The sequence below is a fragment of the Lagopus leucura genome, unplaced genomic scaffold, assembly GCF_019238085.1.
Source record: "Lagopus leucura isolate 7727_CA_CO unplaced genomic scaffold, USGS_WTPT01 Super-Scaffold_100021, whole genome shotgun sequence".
Lineage (NCBI taxonomy): Eukaryota > Metazoa > Chordata > Aves > Galliformes > Phasianidae > Lagopus > Lagopus leucura.
This window is the reverse complement of record NW_024962274.1, coordinates 2,929,658-2,950,737: the sequence shown is the minus strand read 5'-3', so window position 1 is coordinate 2,950,737 and position 21,080 is coordinate 2,929,658. Positions and strand designations below refer to the sequence as shown.

The window sequence follows — 21,080 nt, the reverse complement described above, 5'->3', positions numbered from 1 at the left end:
GACCAATAGAACCCAAGGACACTCCTGTTGGGCTGCTGCGTGCAGGCACACTGTGTTTGGTGTGGACCCAGAGCCACAACCCCAGGGCATGGCTGGGGCCATGGCTGTGATTCCGCACTGGGATGCCTGCCTGTGGCTGCTGCCCTTGCACCCCATGTGGATTCACCTCTGCTCCCAGGGGCTGGGCTGTTTTTTGGAGTGCTCCAAGGACACGGGTTGTTGTTGCTGATAAGCGGAAAGGGGCAGCTCCACCCCAGCAGGAACATGTTGTCAGCTGCCTCCACATCCGCCCCAGGACACATCTTCCCTTCTTGGAGAGTTTCACTCCTCGCAACAGGCTGTGTGCTCCCTGCGGTGGTGGCCCCTGTGATGCCGCTCTTGGTAAGTGGCAGCTGTAGGCTGTGGGACTGAGGACAGGGGTGTGGGGCAGGTAGGGAGTGCTGGAACCACGTCGGGTGTTGGGAGGGAAGGCTGGGCCCAACACTGCCCTGCAGCACTGCCATAAGGCCAGAACCCCCCCAGCTGCAGGCATCTCCATGTGGATGTCACCGTGGTGTGGCAGGGTCCCCATCGCAGCACTGTGCTGCTCACCATGAGCACAGCACCATGGGGTGTTCCAGCTCAGCCCTTGCACGTGTGCAGGCATGTGCCCTTAGCAGGAGCTCAGGCTCCAGAACGTTATTTCAAAAGGAAGTGTTGGATGAGCAATTAGGAACACTACCACTCAGCCGAGCGCAGCGGGCCCAGCCGCCCTGCAGCAGGGGCTGAGGCCACGCTCCTCCTGCAGTGCAGCGAGCTGCTCCCTGCCGTGCTGGGACTGGGGGCCCTGCTGGTCTGGGGGCTGCCCTCGCCCTGCCCCCTGCCCTGCCAGTGCTATGGCCGTGCCAGCGTCTTCTGCTCAGAGGAGAGGATGAGGGAGATCCCAGCGGGCCTGCCTGGCAATGCCACACAGCTCTTCTTTGTGGAGACGGCCCTGAGCCACATCCGGAGCGGTGTGCTGGGCCCCAGCACTGCCCTCACCAAACTGGTGTTCATCAACAATAACATCCAGGAGCTGGAGCCTGGTGCCTTCCGCGGGCTGCCCGGCCTGGCTGAGCTGGAGCTGTCCGGAAACCCGCTGCCATCCATCAGCCCAGAGTTGCTGAAGGGGCTGCCCAGCCTCACCCTGCTGTCCCTCAGCTCCAATGCCTTCTGCTCTCTGCACCCGGAGCTCTTCACCTCTGTGGGCAGCCTGCAGGACCTGCGCCTGCAGGGAAACAGGATTGAGGCACTGCCCCATGACATCTTCCACCCCCTGCAACATCTCCAGGCCTTGGACCTCTCGCAGAACATGCTGGCTGAGCTGCCTGAGGGACTACTGGCCCCTCTCACTGCTCTGCACGTCCTGAAGTTGAGCAACAACATGCTGGCACGGCTGCCACCCCGTGCCTTTGTAACACTAACCCAGCTGGCTGAGCTGCACCTGGATGGCAACCTGCTGGTGGAGCTGCCACCTGGTGCCTTTACTGGGCTGGCGGGGTTGCGGCGGCTGCAGCTACAACACAACGCTCTGGGCAGCCTGGCCGCTGCCACCTTCTCTGGCCTCACCAACCTCACCTCCCTCAGTCTGGAGGGGAACCGCCTGGCCCAGCTGCCTGCTGCCCTCCTCCAGGGCACCCCGTACCTCCTGCACCTCTCGCTGGCCCGCAACCACCTGCAGACGCTGCCCAGGGGCCTCTTTGCCAACCTATCGGCGTTGCAGAGCCTGGCGCTGGAGCACAACGCCCTGTCCCACCTTCCTGCTGAGGCCTTCCATGGGCTGGCAGAGCTGACAGCACTGCAGCTGGGCCGCAACAACCTCTCCATGCTGCCTGCTGGGCTGCTGGATGAGCTGCCCCGCCTGACATCACTGGGACTGGAGCACAACCGCCTGTCCCACCTGCCCACGGGCTTCTTCGATACCAACGAGGAGCTGGTACGCGTGGGGCTGGAGAGCAACCCCTGGGTGTGTGACTGCCGCCTCGCCTACCTGCTGAGCTGGCTGCAGGTGTTTGCCGAGCCCCTAATCCACCTGCAAGCCTCCTGCACCGGCCCTGCTGCCCTCATGGGACGGCCCCTCCTGGAGGTGACCCTCCGGCCGCAGGTGTGTGCTCACCACCAGGGCCGGGACCAGACGCCTGGGGAGGGCACACCAGGGCAGTGCATCTACAGCGACCCCGAGGGCACCCTGCATATATCCTGCAATGCCACGAGCTGCCAGCAGCTCAGCCTTCGCCTTCCTCCTCCTCCTCCTGGGGAGACAGCACGGCTGGGGCCTGAGTACCAGGGTGACTGGGTGCTGCGCTCCTCCTGCGGCACGCTGCGGGTCAGCATCCTGGTCACGGTGCGGGATGGAGAGAAGGATGTGTCACCTGGTGTCCCTGCTGCGCCCTAGGGCACGGCACTCTGCTTCGTGCTCAGCGGGTTGGTGCAGCAATTTCAGCCTGGGGAATGACGACGTGTTCTGCTCTGATGTCCCCACCGTGGTCACCAGTCTCAGGAGCGGGACTGCCGGTATTTATTCGCCCAGCCCAGCCACGCACTCCTCGTGTATTTCAAGTATCATTAAAAAGTAGATATTAATTACCCGTGTGCAGCCATTTCCCACAAGAGAGGGTGGAAAGACGCACGTAAAGCGACTGCGATCGCGTGGGGACGTGCCTGGGTGCCCCGATGTCCCGCTGCCTAAACACACGCGGGCGCTGCTGCCGGGTGCTGCTGCCGGCGGCGGCCGGGTGCCCGGTCCCAGCTGAGCCCTTCGCCCCGACGGCGCTGCGGCCGTACCGTGCCGTGCGGTGCTGCGGCTCCACCTCGTGGCCGACGGGCCGATCCGGGCACCGGCAGCGAGGGGACGGCCTGGGGGCGGCGACGCCCGCCCGGCTGTGCAGGCTGCTCTCGTCCCGGTCCTGGAACCGTGCGTGGAGCGCGAGCCTCACGGGGTCGGCACTGGAACGCGGTGAGACGCGTAGGAGAACGCGGTGTGCTTTGCCATTTGCCTGGAAACAGAGCCAGGAGAAGCACTAGCTGAACATAAATAAGAGCAAGCGAAAACAAAAAAGGAAATGTTTAACTGCAGTTCGTCCTAGGAAGCATTTCGTTGCTTGTCATTTCAAGCAATTCCCCGAATCAAACAGGGCATTTCCTCCACGAGCTCCCCCACACCTGCCAGCAGCCCTAGGTGTCCCCAGCAGGGCCCCTCTTTGTGCTCCCGGCCAACACCAGCCCACGGCCAGCTGCCAGGACACCCAGTGCTGGCTGTGTGCGTATCTGCCCGGCAGGGCCACAGCTCTCATCGTTTCTATTGGTGAAACAAAAGGCTTTGGAGCAGTGCCGTTAAGCTACATCAGCTGCTTCTTGAGGAAGGAAAACCTTGCCGGTCTAGAGAAGTTTGGCTTTCCCTGGATGTGAATGGCCAAGTGGTGCAGGCAGATAACGCCTGGGAGCAGGCTGCATCCTCGCTGGGGTGCCTGGGCTGCTCCCCGCACTGTGCTGGGCGTTATCTCCCCCGGCAGCCCCAAAGCCAGGCCCCGTGCCTGGCCACGGATAAGGAGATCCCCCCAGGTGATGGGACCCTTTGTCCTGTGCCTCACTCCCTGCACAGCGCAGCGTGCTGACAGCTGGACTTGTGTGGGAGCACTCAGGTAAGTGACGTGAAATGCTTGAAAATGTGCTGGGAGGGGCGGTTCTGGGATCTATTTCCCTGTGATCCTGGGACCACTTCTGATCTCTGAAGCTTTGCAAGTGTTTGCTGCTGTTGTGTGGGTGAGCTATTGCCCTGCTAAGCGTTGGTCTCTTCCTTCTATTGCTGTGATACGTGAATAGAAGGGTTGCTGATTGCTGAACGACAGTGTGAACAGCTCATGAACTGTGGACTCGCATTTTGTTGTTCTTCATAACCAACTTTTGGAACCCTTTTTCCAGGACAATGAAGCAGCATTTCCTTTTCCTTTTCTTCCTCTGCTTCCATCCCCACAAATGCCAAAGTCAAACCCTGGGTGCAGATCCATATGAAATGCCCAAAGATTACCAGGAGATCTACAGAGGGTCCAAAAATGATGTCAAGGAGATCCCAAAGATCGCAAAGTCCTTCATTTCTGAGATGATCTTTGTGCAAACCAGCATCACTGCCATAAGGAAAGGCGCCTTCAGGTACATGCCCAACCTGACCAAGATTTTATTCATTAACAACAATATCAAGACAGTTGAATCTGGGGCCTTTGATGGTTTGGAGAAACTGAGGGATTTGGAGATCTCTGGTGCCTCCTTAGAAGAACTAGCTCTGGGCACTTTCCAGAACCTTCCAAACTTGCAGAGGCTGGAGCTGAGAGACAGCCACATCAGACGCATCCCCAAAGGCCTCTTTGAAGGGCTGGGGAATTTGGGAGAGCTGTCCCTGCACATCAATGCGATTCCTTCTCTTCCAGAAGGTATTTTTGATTCTCTTGCCAATCTAACATTTTTGGATCTGGCTAGAAACAGGATCACCATTCTGCCTGGAGATGTCTTCAGCAAACTGCCCCAGCTGCAAGTCCTCCGGCTGTATGAGAACGAGCTGCAGGACCTGCCAGAGGGGCTGCTGGATGCTCAGCGGGGGCTGCTGGAGCTCAGCCTGCAGAGGAACAGGCTCAGAGTGCTGCCACCTACTCTCCTGAGGAACCTGACCTACCTGGAAAAACTCCTCCTGGACAACAACCTCATCAGGGTTCTCCCACCCCAGAGCTTCTTTGGTTTAAACAGACTGAAGCTGCTGACTCTAGGTTCAAACCAGATTACACAGCTCCCCTGCTGCCTTTTTGACACCATGCCACACCTCTGGGAGCTGGACCTGGGCAGGAACAGTTTAGCCACACTTCCCAATGGCATCTTTGTCAACCTCACATCTCTTGGCAAACTCATCTTGTCCCACAACCAGCTAGCAGCCCTGCCAAGGGGGGTCTTCACTGGGCTCAACAAGCTCTCGGACCTCCAGCTGGACACAAACCAGCTCTCTGCTCTGGATGATGAGGTCTTTGCTCCTCTCCCAAATCTGAAAACTCTCAATCTCCGAATGAACCAACTAGAGTGTATCCCCCGAGGACTCTTGGACCCCCTGAAGAGGCTCAGCTCACTGTATCTGAGTGGAAACCCATGGAGTTGTGACTGTAATCTCTGTTACCTGCACAGCTGGATCCAGGGCAACAGTGAGAAAGTTAAACTGTCCTCCCAAGTGTCCTGTAAGACTCCACCTCACCTGGCAGGGCAAGCAGTGATATCACTGAGGGAAAACCAGCTAATTTGCCCAGCTACTCTGCCTCCTTCGGTTTCTTTCATCCCATCCCTACTTCTCACCTCCACATCATCACAAGGGATGCCACCCTTGCTGCCAGCTGAAGACGTGCCCACTGCAGCACAGGCTATACTGTCATCAGTGGCCTTTCCCATTATGGCACTGCCAACCATGCCATTGCCTATGGCCACCTCCTTCATGTTGCCAACCACGCCAACAGAGAGCTTCATCACTGCTCCTTCACCAACCATGCTCTCAAAAGCCTCCATCACCATATCACCATCAACCACACTGCTCAAGATTTCTACCACTGCTCCATCACTGTACAAAGCCTCCATCACCACCCCATCACCATCTGTGCTGCCTGAGATCTCTATCACCACCCCATCACCAACAACGCTGTCCAAAATTTCCACTACCACTCCATCACCAGCTGTGCTGCCTAAGACTTCCATTACTGCCCCATCACCATCTGCGCTGCCCAAAATCTCCATTACCATCTCATCATCAACTGGGCTTCCCAAGACCTCCATGATTTCCTCATTACCATCCACGCTACCCAAGATGTCTATAATCTCCCCATCACCAGTAGTGTTGCCCAAGATCTCCGTCACCAACCCAGAGCGTGCACTATCCACTCTAGTTCCCACCACCTCACCAATTCCAACCACCATGTGGACAGCAATCACAAAGCAAGTGCCTCCTGCTCTTCCAGCACTCACAGAGAGACCAGCATCCAATGTTCCTCCGCTGCAAGGCCACATAAGTCCCCAGCCAGTCTCCCCATCCATGGCTCCAGATGGGCACCACCATAGAGATTTCTCCCTGTGGGCCAACCCACGGCACTGCCGCATCTCCCTTGCCCTTGGGCTGGCAGTGCTGGTGCTGCAGGTGTGTGCAATGCTGCTGGGGGTGAAGCTCACCCTTCTCCTCTACAGTGCTGCCCAAGGCCACGATCCCCCAGTGCCACCAGTGAGGCTGCTGAGTGTCCAAGTGCTGGATGCCACACACCCAGGCCGGGCTGCAGAGGCGCATCGCAGTGGTACAGTCCCCCAGGGGCGGGCATCGCAGGATCCAAGAGGTTTTAGATTCCCGCCCAGGCGGCACCTGGAGATGCTGTGAGACTGGGGAATGAGCACGGTGTCACGGCCCGGTGACACCTTCTTCTGCCAAGCGACACTAGGTGGCATCCCGACACAGGCAGTGGCTGCCACAACTTGTCCATGGCCGTCCGGGACCGCCAGGACCAGAAGACATCGCACCGAGGTACTGCAGACCCCGCTCCAGGGCCAGCTGGGGCCCTCCATGGGTCTGCCACGGGGTGCACACCTCAGGGCACGGGCTGGAGGCCGGTAGGGATCCTGCTGAATCTCTCCATTGCTGGCAGGTGCCTGTGTGGTGCGAGGCATCCCAACTGCTTCTCTGCCCAGCTCCATGGGACGTGCCAACAGTGGTACACAACGCTCTGACCTCTTCCCTGCACTCTCAGTTTCATCCTCACAAATATTAAAGCCTCCCCAGCAGCTCTACTGCACACAACCAACGCGATGTTTTCATGCCAGGGCTGTCCTCACTGTCACTTCAGTGCCCACCAGCAGCACAGGGTAACCAGCTGGTGCGAGTGGTCAGAGGATGGGGCAGCAACAGGACTGCACACTGTCCTGCAGGCAGCAGCCTGGTGAAAAAATGGAGAAGCAATTGTAAATCTTGTTTTCCAGACCCCGGGGCAGCTTCTTGCTGACACTGTGCCAGAGCAAAGCAGGGGCTGGCGCTTTGCATTAGGGCACATACCTGTGGCTGTGCACTAGGGACTTGGATATCCGCTTTGCTGAGCCTGTGCAGTGTTACTGCTCCTCAGCTGCTCCTTGAAGTCCCGACGACGGCTGTGAAATACAGGAGGCAAGTGCGGGGCAGCACATCTGCACAGGACAGAGCGTGCAGCCCTGGAGCCTGGCACTGTGCTAATGAGACGCAGATGAGGGAAGGGAGCGTATTTCCTGGCAGCCCATATGGGCTCTGCTCTGTGCTTGATTTAGAGGGTTTGAAAGCAGGGCCGGCTGCTCAAGATGGCAGGGGGGCTCCTTGGGTTTGGCGATATTTAATGGCCTGGTGCAGCCTAAACATGGAAGTGCTTGGAGGTGAGATTAGCACAACATAATCACATCTTAAAAGGTCTTCGGAGACACAAGGCATGTCTGCTCCCCTATTAATTATCGTTATCCATGAAGATGGGGTCAAGCCGGAGGTGTTTGCCCACAGGTCCGTGGGTCTGACAGCAGCACCCCTACAGCCACCCTCCTGTGCCCTGTAACATCCCAGCAGGACCGTGCCTTCCCTGGCACCTCTGATGGCTGGGCACAGGAGCTGTGTGTGCGCTTGGGGCACGGCGAGCTCAGCACATCTTCTTGAGGCTCTCCCGGAGGGGCGGAAGCTGCCTGTTTGTTTAAGGTGCAAAGGAGTGATGTTAATCTGCGGCCTGTTTGTATTTCCTCAGAGTGCCCGTGTGTGAGGGGAGCAGGGATGGGGTCTCCCCTTTGTGCGGGGGCACAGCCGCGCTGTTTGAAGTGGAGGTGAGAAAACACGGCGGGGCAGATGGAACCTGCTTTGGGAGTGAAAGATTTTTTTCGGCTATTTATGATAATTAGTGGGAAACACTCCTCAAGCGTTTCAGATGATTCTGTAATGAAGTTGGGCCCAATGTTCCCGCTTTGTTCCCGCGGAACCATTAAAAATCCCCCTTCTTTGGCCGCCTTAATGCAACGCTGAAAAGGCACAATGGCATAAAAGTGGCCCTGGGCAGGGCGGAACGCCTCCTTCCCCCATGGGGGTGAGCCCTTTGGAGCCCGGATTTTCTGGGCTGTAAACCCCAATGCTCACAGCTCTGCTCCAGCGCGACCAGAGCTAAGCTGCTGTGCTCTTACAGAGCCCCAGAAGCAGTGACAGCATCAGCTCCGTGGGCTCCCAAGGAGAGGTTAAGGGCTGGAGCACTGCTCCCCACGCTGCCTGCCCCAGCCCTAATCAAGTCCTCGCCCCGGCCCGTGTCTGAGGCTGCTTTCAATGTGGGGGAATTTGCAGACAAATTTCTGCCAGCAGGACGCTGGGGCTCTGCTGCGTGGCTGGATAAAGATCGCTGCTGCCCCATGCAGCTCTGCAGACCTGCGGCTGTCATTTGGGACAGTGTGGGAAGGGGCAGGAGGCTCTCAGAGCTGGAGCTATTCTTTTCCCCAAGATAATGCACAGCGACACAATGAGCCCATCTGTGAGTGGCTGGGACCATTACCTCTGTGCTCCTTAGTTCCAGCCCTGAAGTGCCACTTGGACTATGATGCCTTTACCGATGCTTGCATCCCTCCTGGCAATATTTTGGGGCAAATATCTCCAGAAACACAGCGTGCTTCCTTGGGGAACTGTGATGCAGGCACCTCCCAGCTCAGTTTGCAGGCAGTGGTGTCACCACAGGGTGACATACCCAGCCATACCCAGCAGTCCCAACACATCATTCCCTCCTTTATTTTATTCCAGCGTTATTTCCTCCCCTATGCTGGGCAATGGTTCTCCACCAAACCCTTCCCCAGCACCTGGGCACAGGAGCCCAGGTACGGCCGTGCGCCCGACTCTTCCCATTGTGGGCACACAAAGCAGCACTGACCCTGCGGTGCCACCGCTACCTGCTGCTCACCACAATGGCCCTGCAGCACTGAGAAAGGGCCAGGAGCATAATGAGGCTGCCAGCACTGCTCTCTTCAGAGAGCAGAGTCAACTCCTTGGGAAGAAAGGAAGAAGGAAAAAAAAAAAGGGTAGCCTCCCCCTTTCTCCCCCCCCGATAATAAAGAAGTAACAAATGAAGAATGAAAGCCTATAGAAGGCGTCTTAACCCAGCAAAGAAAAAAAATGTCAACATCTGTGGAGCTGTCTGCAAAAACAGACCCAAGCCCTAATGAATACCCTCTAGAAAAGGCATTCACTCGAGGAAAGGCAAAAGGCTACATTTTTCTATGGAGGTATAAAGATTTTGATGAATCTGCCCTTTCCCTTTCCAGTGCAGTTGAACCAAGCGCTAATGTTCATCTTCAGCTGTATTAAAGGATCCGGAGGGGGTGGAGGGAGGAAGAGTCCTGATCTGAAAGCTCACGAGGAGGGTGGATTTAGGGAGCCTGCATGGATGTCGGAGCACTGTGGCAGGGAAGAAAAGCAACAGGCATTAGAGAAAATACTGTTTAACAAGAGTTTTTTTAGTCAGCCCATTTGGGCAGAGATTGGTGCGCCATAAACGTAATCCTCTTAGTGCTGACTTCAACGTGTTTGTACAAAACAGGGAAATATAATATGAATGTAATAGTCACGTTTCCTAAAATGCTTAATAAAAAGACAAAAGTTCTTTATTTAGATCTTCAGCTCCGGTGCAGGATAGGGGCACAGCAGATGCGTTCTCAGAAGCTGCTTGGAAGGGAAAAACCATGCAGAATGTGGCTGTGCAACGGCTGTGCTGTGCCATGCCATGTCATGCTGTGCTGTGCCATGCTACGTCATGCCACGCCATGCCATGCAGTGGGATGGGTGCCCACCTCACCAGCCCCAGGCAAGGAGAGCCATGGTGGCTCTGATCCACAGATGCTCAGGAGCTGCAGCTGGGGAGCATTCTGCACCATGCACCAACGTCTTCTCATAAGGAGGCTTGTTGGGACTGCAGTGGGAAATGCCTTCCCGGACATCTCCTGGTGGTGTGGTTCTCCATTTGGAAAGCCATTCCACTGAAGGCAAAGAGTTGGAGGCAACAGGTTCACTTCTATTGAATAATCGTGGGAATGACAGACTGAAGGGCAGTGTTTGGGTCTGACGGAGATCTCTAAGCATGTTGATCCCATACAGCTGTATCAGAACTATGCTAGGTTATTTTCCATGTGCCACGCTGATATTTCATGTCGTGAGACACCGGCTACATGGGAAGAAGACTCCATGACACAACCAGTTCAGCTCTCTGAATCTGTGGTTAAACATTTCTGTTGCACCACAAAATCACCTTCCCCATCTTTCTTCTGACCTCGAACAGGCAATAGCGATGCAATGCTGAGTGTCATGTGCTGGGGTGCAAAAGGACAACTACAAACATGCCGTCCTATGAGTGACAGCAGAACCTCCAAGCCCCTTGTTTCCTCCCTGAGCCTCATTCACCAAGAGAGCGTTTCTACACAGCAGTGCCACTCCTACACCAGGAACAAGGCACTTTACAACCCCATAAACCCCACATCCTTCTGTGCAGGCTGCTATGACGTGACGCTAATGCCTACAAGATGTGCAGCGCTGCGGGACGGCCCCGGTGCCCCACACCACAGCAAAGGACTCATGTTTTACATCGCTCTGCACTGCAGCCTTGGCTAATTAATCCCAGGGATGAGCCTCCTTCTATCAGGCTGCTCCTTGTCATTCCTTATGTGCTGGTGCTGGAGGCACTATGCTGAGTGCCATAAGTGTGGGCTGAGCCACCACGTCCCAATGAGTCCCAGTGTGTCCCAGCCTGTGCCTGCGGATCCTGGTGCGTCCTGGTGCCCACTGGGTGCGTGGCGCCGGAGGGACGCAGCATTGTGTCACAGTGCGTTGTGATCACCCAGCGCGGCTAACGTGATTTCCATCCCATATTCGACCTCTGGCGACTTCAAAGCTCTGGCAAGCGGGGGATTAAGCAGAGGGGCTGGGACTGGGGGGCTGGGGGGGCTGCTCACCTTTGAGCTCCCCGCGTCCCCTCCCCGCTGCGCCCGGAACAATCACCTCCCATTGTGCTCCCAGGGAAAGCCGGGGTGCAAACACAGGGACCTTGTCAATATTGGTTTTTGAGAAGGCTTTTTCTATTCTCCCATGTCTGGGGTTTTTGTAGCAAATCCCCCTCAGGCTGCCCAGCCTTCCCCTGGGAAATCAGGATCCTAGGGGTCCCCGCTAACACCGTCCATTGAGTGAAATTTCACACCCACCTGTTTGCACACAAGATTTAATTTGGTTGATTCTTCATGCCCTTTTCCTGCTTAATCATCAGCCCATTGACCTTCATATGAAAAGGGGCTGAGGGCAAAGGAGAAAGGGGCTTCTGCAGGGAAACAAAAGCTCCCAGAGCCCAAACCAGTCCAACCCTGAGCTAACGCATCCGCATCCGTGCAGGAGCAGAATGCGGGGAGCACCATGGGAGCAGCCTTTAGGCAGCCTGGTGGGTTGGGGGAACCATCCCGTCCCCATCGTTTACTGGCTGGATGCACAGAGCCCCCCACAGGCACAGCCCTAAGGTCTCTGCACTTGCAGCTGCAATTTGCCTGCTGGAAAACAAAAAATAACACAAAGTTTAAAAAAAAAGAAAGGAAAAGGAGGGTTTCTTTTTTTTTTTTGTCCTGCTGGCCCCACTCGCAGTGAAACCCGAGCTGTGTGGGAGTCTGTGAGCGTGCAGGGCTGTGCACACACGTGTGCAGCCAGCAGTCCGGTCGTGCTGTGCCGCAGCAGCACTGGTGCGTGCGCATGTGCGCTTCCCCCCGGTGGGATTGTTTTGGTCTGCAGAGTGCGGTCGTGTTTATTTAATATCTGACGTCCCTTCTGTCTTCAGCGCTGACATTAATTGCCAGACAATGAGCAATGGAGCCCAGATGTTCCCCGGTGGTGGCCTCCCTCCCCTCGCCAGCACTATGCGGGTGATAAAAACCCTAGGGGAGCCGTTTTGGGAAGGCTGCTGCTGAGTGGCTGTGAGTGGCAGTGAGCCGGGGGCTGTGCCACGCCAGGGGTGGCTCAGACCCCCCAGATGGAACTGCTCAGGTGGCTGCAGCCCCCTCCATTCCCTCGGTGCAGCAGTAATGTGTGGGCATCACAGAGTGGGGCTGTGCCCAGTACTGCAGCCTCGCCACTGAGCATGTGGGTTTGGGGTCTGGGCATTGAGCCTCAGTGCAGCAGAAGAGTCTGCCAGCTGCCCCCACTGCCTGCCTGCCCTGGCTATGCCCAGGCACTGCCCTGCTGGCATGCTCCCCAGAGAGCAGGGCGAGCCTTGCTTGCCAGAGAGAGATTAGCACAGCTGTCTGTCATTTCATAAATATCCCTGCTCATGAAACACGAGGTCATTTCACAGCAGACATGGCCTTATCACAGAGCCACAGTGCTGCTGGGGCCCCCAGCAAGCAGCCGTGGCTGAGCACCATGTCATGGCTGTGCATGCAGCAGGGCTCCAGCTGCACCCAGGGTGTCCCTTGGGCATGGCTGGGGCTGGATTGGTGAAAAGCTTCTGGTCTGAGGGCTGGGGTGGCCGAGCTGAGCAGGGCAAGCGGTGTCCCCTTCATGTGCCTGCTGTCAGCATTGCATGGCATGGCATGGTATGACAAGGCATGGCACGGCACAGCACAGCATGGCACAGCAGGCAGGAACGTGACGCTGCAGTGTTTAGGAAGCTGCCCAATTTCCTGCTCTGCCATTGGTTTAATATGCACCCACCACTAATCACTAAGCATTATTATTGAAGTGGGAATATGTTATTAGGAAAAATGGCAATGGAAATGGGGTGGAGCTATTTTTAGAACTAGTGTCTGTCACTGTGGCATCATTTCCTAAGGCAATGTGCGTGACCAGGAAAGCAACCAGCAAACCAGCACACAACCCCTCACAAGGTTCCCATATTCCCTCTTTAAGCTGGAAGAGAACACGATACAAACACGATGTGAATTAAGATCTGAACAGTTTTCCTGGCAGGTTGTCACGCAAGTTGCCAGCACTGCTCCTTGCCTCGGACACCCACAGCAGTCCTGTGCCCAGACCCACTGCCCCTGACCCACCACCTCCTGGCAGCCCTGCTCTCAGCTACCCCCAGAAGCAATTTCACATTGGATGCACCTTGAGGGGAGAGGTGACACCCCCATTCCATGCCTCCCTCTAGCTCAGTGCATCCCCACCCGCACTTCCCTCCTCCTGGGCTCCACACAAAGCCCAGCTGCACTCTGGCCAGGGAACATCCGCTGTGGAAACCTGGGAGGAGCTGACAATCCCCAAAGATTGGCTGCACACACGGCCAAGCAAGCACTGCTGGCTGCTGGCCTAATTCGTTGCAAATGTGCTTCAATGTGGTTCCAATCTGGATCCCCAGCCCCGGGCTCAGCGGGGCCGGGAAGTGGCTGAGTTCGGCTTAGCCGGGTGAGCTCCACTGCTCCTGCAGATCCCTGCACTCTGTGTCCCTCATCTACAGGGATGCAGTTGGGCTTTAAGCCCAACTGTAATATCTCCCCAGACCCAAGCATCCCTTTCTCCTGTTGGTGCATTTGCAGAGGGGTTGCACCAAAGGTTGAGAATAACCAAGGAAAACTGCCCCATTCAGCCAGCTTGCATCCCTCCCATGTTTGTAGTTGGATTAAAAATGCTGCAAAGTCAGCTCACAGCACTGACAAGGAGCAGCGCAGAGCGAGTCCCACTCTTGGTTACAGCAGAGTGGTGTTGAGCCACAAGCAGGCACCTGCAATAACAGCTGTGGTGCCACTGCTGCTGGCGGAAAGGGAAATGAGCAGCAACGGGACTGGGAGCAGCACGCTGCTATTCAAGAACAGAAAATCCCTCTTTGCTGCTCAATGCAGGCAGCTCTGGCTGTGCTGGCATCAGTGCGCCAGGCACCCATGGAGCCCAGAGCACCCCATGCAGTGGCTTTGGCACAGGGAATGCCGTGCTGTGCCTTGTCGTGCTGTGCCTTGCTGCTGTGTTCAGCCCAGCACTAGGAGCAGCGAGGTGCTGCGCTCGGCCTTTTAAGATCAGAAAGGTTTTTGAACTGACGTTAGCACTGGTACGCAGAGGAAAGCGTACAGAAGGGTAATTAAAGTGGAGGAGCGAGGCTGGGTTTGCCTTTAATGGCTTGCAGCTGCAAATATTTTTCTGTCTTCTCCAGCCTGCTTGTAAGCTGTCTGGCTCTATTTCTCGTCCCGGCCAATTAGATTCCCATGTGTGCTGCAGGAGTGAAAATATAGAAAGTGAATAATCCTCCGGTGCTGCTCCTCACTCAGAGCCCTTTGAACCCGTTCAGCCCTCAGCCCTGCTCCCTCTGCAGCACCGCGCTTCGCCCCCAGCACACCGTCAGCACCGCCGCCGTTCACCTTCAAGCCCTTCTGATCAAAGCCCCTTTTTATCCCCCCCTTTTGCTGAGTTTTACAGCCATTTTCCCTTTTTGACGCTGGTGTTCTGCCAAAAGTTCCACTCGAAAATCAAAAGGGGCAGTCCATTAATACAAGGCAGCTGTATTGAGTTCACCATTGTGTTGTCTCTTCCAAGGTACCTCGGATTTTTAATAAACTGTGAGGCGTGGGGAGTGTGCTGGCTCCAAGCGGAGGGAGGCAGAGGGGAAGAGGGAGAGCTGAACACTGCCATGCAAACAGGAGGCACCCGGCAGCCTCCCAGCTCCCGTCCAGCTCCAGGATCAGGTATCAACCAGGAGCCACTGCACTTTGATCCTTGTGTGCTGATGGGGCTCCTTGCCAGGGCCCACCCTAGGTAAACAGGATCCCCCCGTGCCTGTGTCCTAGGGATGTGTGCAGGGTGGAGGCACTGTGGGGAGACTGGCAGGGCTGAGGGCACAGACTGCGTGCACTGCTTGGGCTGTAGGATTGCAGTGGTCAAGAATGGGGCCAGCAATGGGGTCAACAGTGGGTCGGCAGGAAGACCAGCAGTGGGATCAGCAGTGGGGCCAGGAGTAGCAGAAGCAATGGGACCAGCAATAGTGTCAGCAGTGGGGCCAGCAGTGGTGGTGAGCAAGGATGTGCCACTGGGAGTCAAGGTGAGGGTGGACTGGGAGCAGATGGGACCTGCTCCGTTTGTGAAAGAGCGTTTCTGCTATTTATGCTAAGTGGTGGGAATGCTTCTCAAGCGTTTTGGATGGTTCTGTAATGAGGCCGGCCTAAATATGCCAGCATTGTTTGTGCCGGACAATTAAAAACTCCCACTTGCCACATTAGCAGTGTCTCTGGTTGGGAAGGGCCCTGGAAGCGGCGCGGGATGAGGGGTGACCACAAAGCCCGCCCTTTGTGCTGTGCTCCTTTGAACCTCCTCAAAGACCCCATTTCAAGGGGTGGCTTTTGTTTTCTTTTCAGTGGGACCGAACCCAGAGCCGCCTGTTGTTTAGCGACACAGAAATGTGACCTTAATTGACTCTGCTGCCGGGTGCACTGCGTAAATCACTCCTGGCACCGAGGGAGCTGCCCGGCGTGCCCCAGCCCCATGGCAGCATCGCCTTCCTGGCCACTGCCTGCAGGGCAGGCACGGTGACACTGCGGTGACATGGTGCGGTGACCAGTGCAGTGCTATGGTATGAAGGTACAGTTCTGTGCGTGCTCAGAGGCAGCAGGAGAGGCTGACATGTCCTTCACAGAGCCATGGGGCTTTGGGAAGGGACTTTGCAGCCTCAGGTTTAGGACTATATCACTGCTCTGGGGTGTTTTGTCCCTCACACACAAAGGCTCCCAGCCTTATTCCATAGAGGGTTATCCATTTCCATAGGGAAGCAGGAAAAAATGTTTCTCTGTGCTCTTCAGAACTGTTCTGCAGCCAGAGTCTTCTGCCCAGCTATGCCGGTGTGGCTCTTTACCTGCTGTTCCTGGGACTCGTTGAGTTAACGCTCATCACAAGATAAATTAAATGCGATGAAAATGTAACAAATGCCTGCCACGCACTTAGCCAGATGACTTATTTGTAGGATACCAGGGGGCTGATCCATTAACAGATATAATTTGCGGGCTCCCGAGGAGAGGTTAAGGGCTGGAGCATTGCTCCCTGCTAGCCACCTCCGTCTCCCTACCCTGCTTGCCCTGACCCTAATCAAGTTCTCGTATCAGTCCATGTCCCACAGCCCCCCCAGCTGTTCTCAATGAGAGGAAATTTGCAGATAAATTTCTGCCAGCAGGACACTGGAGCTCTGCTGCGCAGTGGGATAAAGATCCCTGCAGCCAGGTGTGGGGGGACAATGGGGCCTGTTTGACCCCTAAGATAGCGGTGTTCACATCAGGAGGTGTGTGCTCATAAAATAGAGCGTTTTGGAGCAAGGTGAAAATTTAAGGTAAAATACACTGCTGCAGGTGATGCTTCAGAGGAGAATACGGTGCCCATGGGAGGGCATTCTGCTTTCCTGCCTCTCCTTGGGGAGCTAATCACCCAGGCTGCGAGAGATGTGCAGCAACCAGCTCATGTTTTGCTTCTCCCTGCTAGATTAAAGAGCTCTGAAGTACCTGCCCTGTTATTTCTGCCATGGTACTCATGCAGCCAGGCCCTTCTGGCTGTAATCAAGCCGCCTCTTGATCTTCTTGATAAGCGGAACACACTGCTGTGTGCTCAGCCTCCCTGCATGGGAATGCTGCAGGCAGCCGGGAGGGATGGGCAAGGAGCAGGTTACCTCACGTCCATCTGCAGCCTGGCACCGGTGACCCACGTGTGGCCACTATGGACAGGGATGTGGCTGGCCATGAGGGGCTGGCTGCAAACCATCCCTTGGCAAGATGGTGGTGGTGGTGGTGGTGGTGGTGACTCAGCTTGTGGGCTCCTCCAGAGCGATGAGGAGCCCTCGCTCGCTGCACAAGGCCTCCTGTGAGGAGGGGGCTGCTGGGCAGGGAGCAGCACACAGTGACCCGGCCTCGCTCCGGCCGTGCCGCTGGCTGAGCAAACACAATGTGCGCAGCCTGCCGGGGCCGAGGCACCTCCAGATAAACCTCATTGTGCTCCTGAAAAGGCAACAATCCAGCGCTGGCAGCTCCATGCAGCATGGGATGAACTCAGCTTCCAGAGGCCATGGGGACCCAGTCCTGCTGGGGCTGTCCCTGCATCCCCTGCCCACACAGCTGGGCCCAGCAGGGAGCCAGCCCGTGCCAGCACCGCCTGCGAGTGCTAACAGCTGCTTGGAGCCCGCTCAGAAACACCAGCCTGGGCTGTGCTGCTGCCAGCCCTGCTGTTCCCAGCACAATGACAGCTCAGGGGGAGCCGGGAGCAGGCAGCCCTGGGGGAAGGGATGTGCAGAACTCCACAGCAAGGAGTGAGCTTGTCTGTGGGAGAAAGGAAGGTGGTGTGAAGCGGCAGCGGGCTCTGGCCCACACGGGCCTCCCCTCTGGCACCAGTGTGCGTCGGTGCTGCCAAGGAGCCGGGGCTGCAGCAAGGCTGTGGAGCAGAGCCAGGCACGGCACATAGCTGCAGGATTCAGCATGTGTCCTCACATCCTGCTGCCTCTCTTGGTACAAACACTGTCCAGATTTCCAACGTCAGCAGGAGAGAGACCAGCCAGATTGTTTTACAGTTTCAAGAACCCATAATGTTTTCCAGAGAGTAGGACTGCAGCCCATCTTCTGGAGCAGGAAAAGCTTCTGCAGCCCCAAGTCATTGCCGACAGCCCTCCAACTTCGTCAGCTCATGGCAGCCAAAAGCACCAAACAAATGCTGGTTGTCCTCAGAAAGGGTATGAGTGCACCCTACGCATAACAAGGCAGTATTTACCCTGGGACCTGGTAGCTCAGTCCCAGGTCCTACTGGGTGGAAGGACCCTGCGGAGCTCCTGCTCTGTGGCTGGCCCAGGGCTGACTTTGCGTAAGGTTCTGGCAGCAGCATCTGAGTCAGATGGTGTTTGTTGGGGGTGGGAGACCTATAGGGCAGCCCTGTTCCAGCACCAGGGCACTGTGTGTCCCTGTCACACAGCCAAGCTGTCCCAGCCTCATCTGTGTGCAGGACAGTTCAGAGGAGCAACTCCATCCTCCCGAAACGCCATCCTGACCTGGCTCCCTGCTGCAGGAGTATGAGGACAGACACCCTTACCTCCAGCTGCATAGCTTCCCCCATGTCCCAGCTCAGCTGGGAACACAGCCCCTAGCACCAGCTGATGGTGTGGCTGGCCACAAATGTTTAATGAAACAGAGTGGAGTCATTTGTCTGGGCTGACCCCACCAGGAAGTCTGCGCTCCACAAAACAAACCGTGCTTTTGTTTGAGTTGTTTTAAGTAAAACACATGTCACCCCTGTAAATCACAGGTCCCATTCCCCACCCTACCCTAGGGCACCCACCTACCAAGGGCAGGTGCTGGGGTAAGCCGAAACTGCAGGCTTCCTGAGTGATGGCGAGGGGGCTGGGAAGGAGCAGGCTGCTGAATGGGGCTGGGGAGTCCCAGATGCCAGCCGCTCCATAGGGCTGTGCACCCCAGCTGGGATCCATGGGGCTGCCACGTCCCAGCCCCGAGCACCCGCTCCCTCATGGTGGATCCCAGCCAGCTGCACCCCGAGCCCCACCATCCCTCATCCCCTCAACCCTCGCCGTGCCGCCAGGCCAGGTCGCCGCTCTGCCACCCCTGGGGCCGCAAGCCTGGACTCCAGCCCGAGGCCCAGAGCCGGCGGTCCCTAGCACGAGCGCGGCCGAGGCCCGGGGCCATCCGGCAGTGCGAGAAGGCAGGCGGCCGGCATGGGGCCGCGGCGGCTGCCGGCAGCAGGGGCCGGAGCGGGTTCGTGTGCCGCGGGTGTGCTCCCTCCCTCCCTGCCGCCTGGCAGCCCGCCACCGCGCCGGGGGTTCGCTCTTTTCTCACGACCTCTCAGGTTCCTGAGCTCATCTGGGAGCTATTCATTTCCTGCCAGAAAACAGCCTTGCCTGCTAAAAAAACCACCTTGGCCGCAGCGCAGCCCAGGGCTTGGTACGAGGGCTCTCTCGGCTTAAATCATAAAGCTCTGGCTGTCTGACTGGAATCAAAGGCAGGGCGGGCGCGGGGGGGCCGGGGCCCGTGCCATATGGTAGCACTTAAGAGCCAAGGAGGAAGCGAGGAGGGGTTGCGCACCGCTTGCGAGGAGTGTGGGAAAAGTTAATTGACTTTAATGACAGGTTTCCCGGGCGGGCGGCAGCGCCCGGTGGAGCACAGGGCTGCGGCAGGCAAGGAGGTGAGCGGGGCATGGCAGGGGCCATAGGCAGGTGTGCAACACCAGCAGCCCACATGCCATCGCCAGTGCGGGACGGGGCCAGGCACGGGGCTTCCTACACATTTCATCCCCAGGGTGAAGGTGTTGGCTGTACCCAAAGGGCAGCTCCTGCGCATAAAGGCCCACAGACCCCCCAGCCCACATTTGTCATCCAAATTTGCCAGGGTTTAAGTGAATTAGCATCAAGAGCACAGCTCCTGGGAATAGCTCTGATCCCTTCAAATCGCACAAACTCAAGCAGATCTCTCCTGTCAACAGGCTGTGGGACTGAGCAAATACAAAGCTTTGGTGAAGCCAGAGCCCAGCATACAGCAAATACACTATCTGCAATCTGGACTCCCATTAGCAGATCAGTTAGTCTTTTCTTTCACTCCCAGATCTATACTAATAGGCTGTTCCATCAGCCTACCATAGAGTCTCCTCTTTATGTGCTTCCCCAGCAGGAGGGCCCTGCTCAGCTGGAGTACCCACAGCTGCTACAGATGATGCACCCAGCTCCCACCAGCACCAGGCAACACGGATCCCGAGCAGGCAGGTCCTGCAAGTGGCCCCTTGAGAGCACAGCAGGCTTGGTCCTGCCATGTCACCAGCAGCAGTGCAGAGGTGACACCGGGGCAGGCAGCCCCAGATACACAGAGCTGGCACATAAAGCCCGGCTGCTGGATACCACAGTGAAAGCAGTAGTAAAAGCAAAGGCATTGGGAGATACAGGGAAATCTACATACAAAAAGGAGAGAAGAATGCTGATCATCACCCGCATGCCTGGGAGATCATCCTCTGCAGCTGCTTTCAGAAGACAGCCATCACCAAGCACATCCTCATCTGTAAGCCCTGTGGAGACGATTGCAGACATCTCCTCTCCCCCTCCAAAATTTACCCCAAGAAGTAGTCTCACATCAGGAAGATGCAGAGAGGGGAGGCCTCAGACCCTGTCTGCTCTCACACTCTACAGCAGCTTGCATTTCCCCAACACCTGGATGCAGCTTAGCACCTGGCTGAGCCAGGCAGAACCCCACACGCTTCTGTAGGGGATTTGGAAGAAATCCCTGATGGATCCTGGCACGGTTTAAAGCTGCCCGTTCTGAGTGAGGACTTGTTAGGAAGGGCGATGTGAGCTGTAACCCGAGACCACCACTTGCCCCTATCTAGGCTCACATCTTGCCTGGAAATGGGGCATGACCAAGTCAGGAGGGTCAGCTGCAGCTCACAGTTAGAGAAGCAGGCAGCCCACACAGCCCCACCTCGCTCCCCCTGACATATGTTTTCCATATTAAAGCAGAGGAAATGCCCAACTTTATCAAAACCACATGCAGAGCATTAATCATCCGGTACAGCCTGACTCGTGCTCCATGCCTCCAGCTCCAGGTGGAGGTGGTACCCAGCACCGCCTGCTGCAGCCTGTCAGCCCAGAGACACAGCACTGCGTCCGGCCTGTCCCACAGTTGTAACACGAGACACTGGCAGGCACTCTCCTGTAAATCACCGGGCTGCAGGCATTGGTGATTTACACCAGGGACAGGCCCCTGGGGTCTGGGCAGGAGGCTCCGTGCTCAATCTGTCTCACTGCATGTGAGCAGCTGAGAGGTGCCTCCCTCAGAACACACAGCAGGTCTGCAAACACAACACTTCTAGCAGGCCAGATCAAGCCAGGCTGCTCCCAGGGAAGCAGGAATTACATCTGCCCAGGGGCAGGGAAAGGGCCAGGCAATTTCCCAACACACAAAGGGGGCCAGGTCTGCCATACAGCTCCAGCCCCACAGCAGCACAATCCTTGGGCTCCCTCTAAGCACACAGCCAGCACTCCAGGTATCTCCAAAAGCCTTCCAAAACAGAAGAGACTCTTTTATTTTAAGAGTATTCAAAAAAAAAAAAA

The 21,080-nt window shown here is 56.7% G+C and overlaps 2 protein-coding genes across 3 annotated transcripts; both read left to right on the top strand.

Moving 5' to 3' along the window:
* Window positions 1-251: 251 nt before the first annotated feature.
* LOC122183925 (carboxypeptidase N subunit 2-like) lies at window positions 252-2,601 on the top strand. 2 transcript variants are annotated; one of them, XM_042878401.1, is made up of 2 exons: window positions 252-381; window positions 1,052-2,601. In XM_042878401.1, the coding sequence occupies exons 1-2, from the start codon at window positions 265-267 to the stop codon at window positions 2,411-2,413; spliced, it is 1,479 nt and encodes a 492-aa protein (XP_042734335.1). In that variant the 5' UTR covers window positions 252-264; the 3' UTR covers window positions 2,414-2,601. The 2 variants fall into 2 exon arrangements, with proteins under 2 accessions (XP_042734335.1, XP_042734334.1); XM_042878400.1 differs by having other exon boundaries at window positions 788-2,601.
* Window positions 2,602-2,691: 90 nt separating this feature from the next.
* On the top strand, window positions 2,692-9,622 carry LOC122184019 (TLR4 interactor with leucine rich repeats-like). Its single transcript, XM_042878533.1, has 3 exons — window positions 2,692-2,974; window positions 3,620-3,659; window positions 3,940-9,622. Exons 1-3 carry the CDS (start codon window positions 2,692-2,694, stop codon window positions 6,404-6,406), a joined length of 2,790 nt encoding a protein of 929 aa, XP_042734467.1. The 3' UTR covers window positions 6,407-9,622.
* The last annotated feature ends 11,458 nt before the right edge of the window (window positions 9,623-21,080 follow it).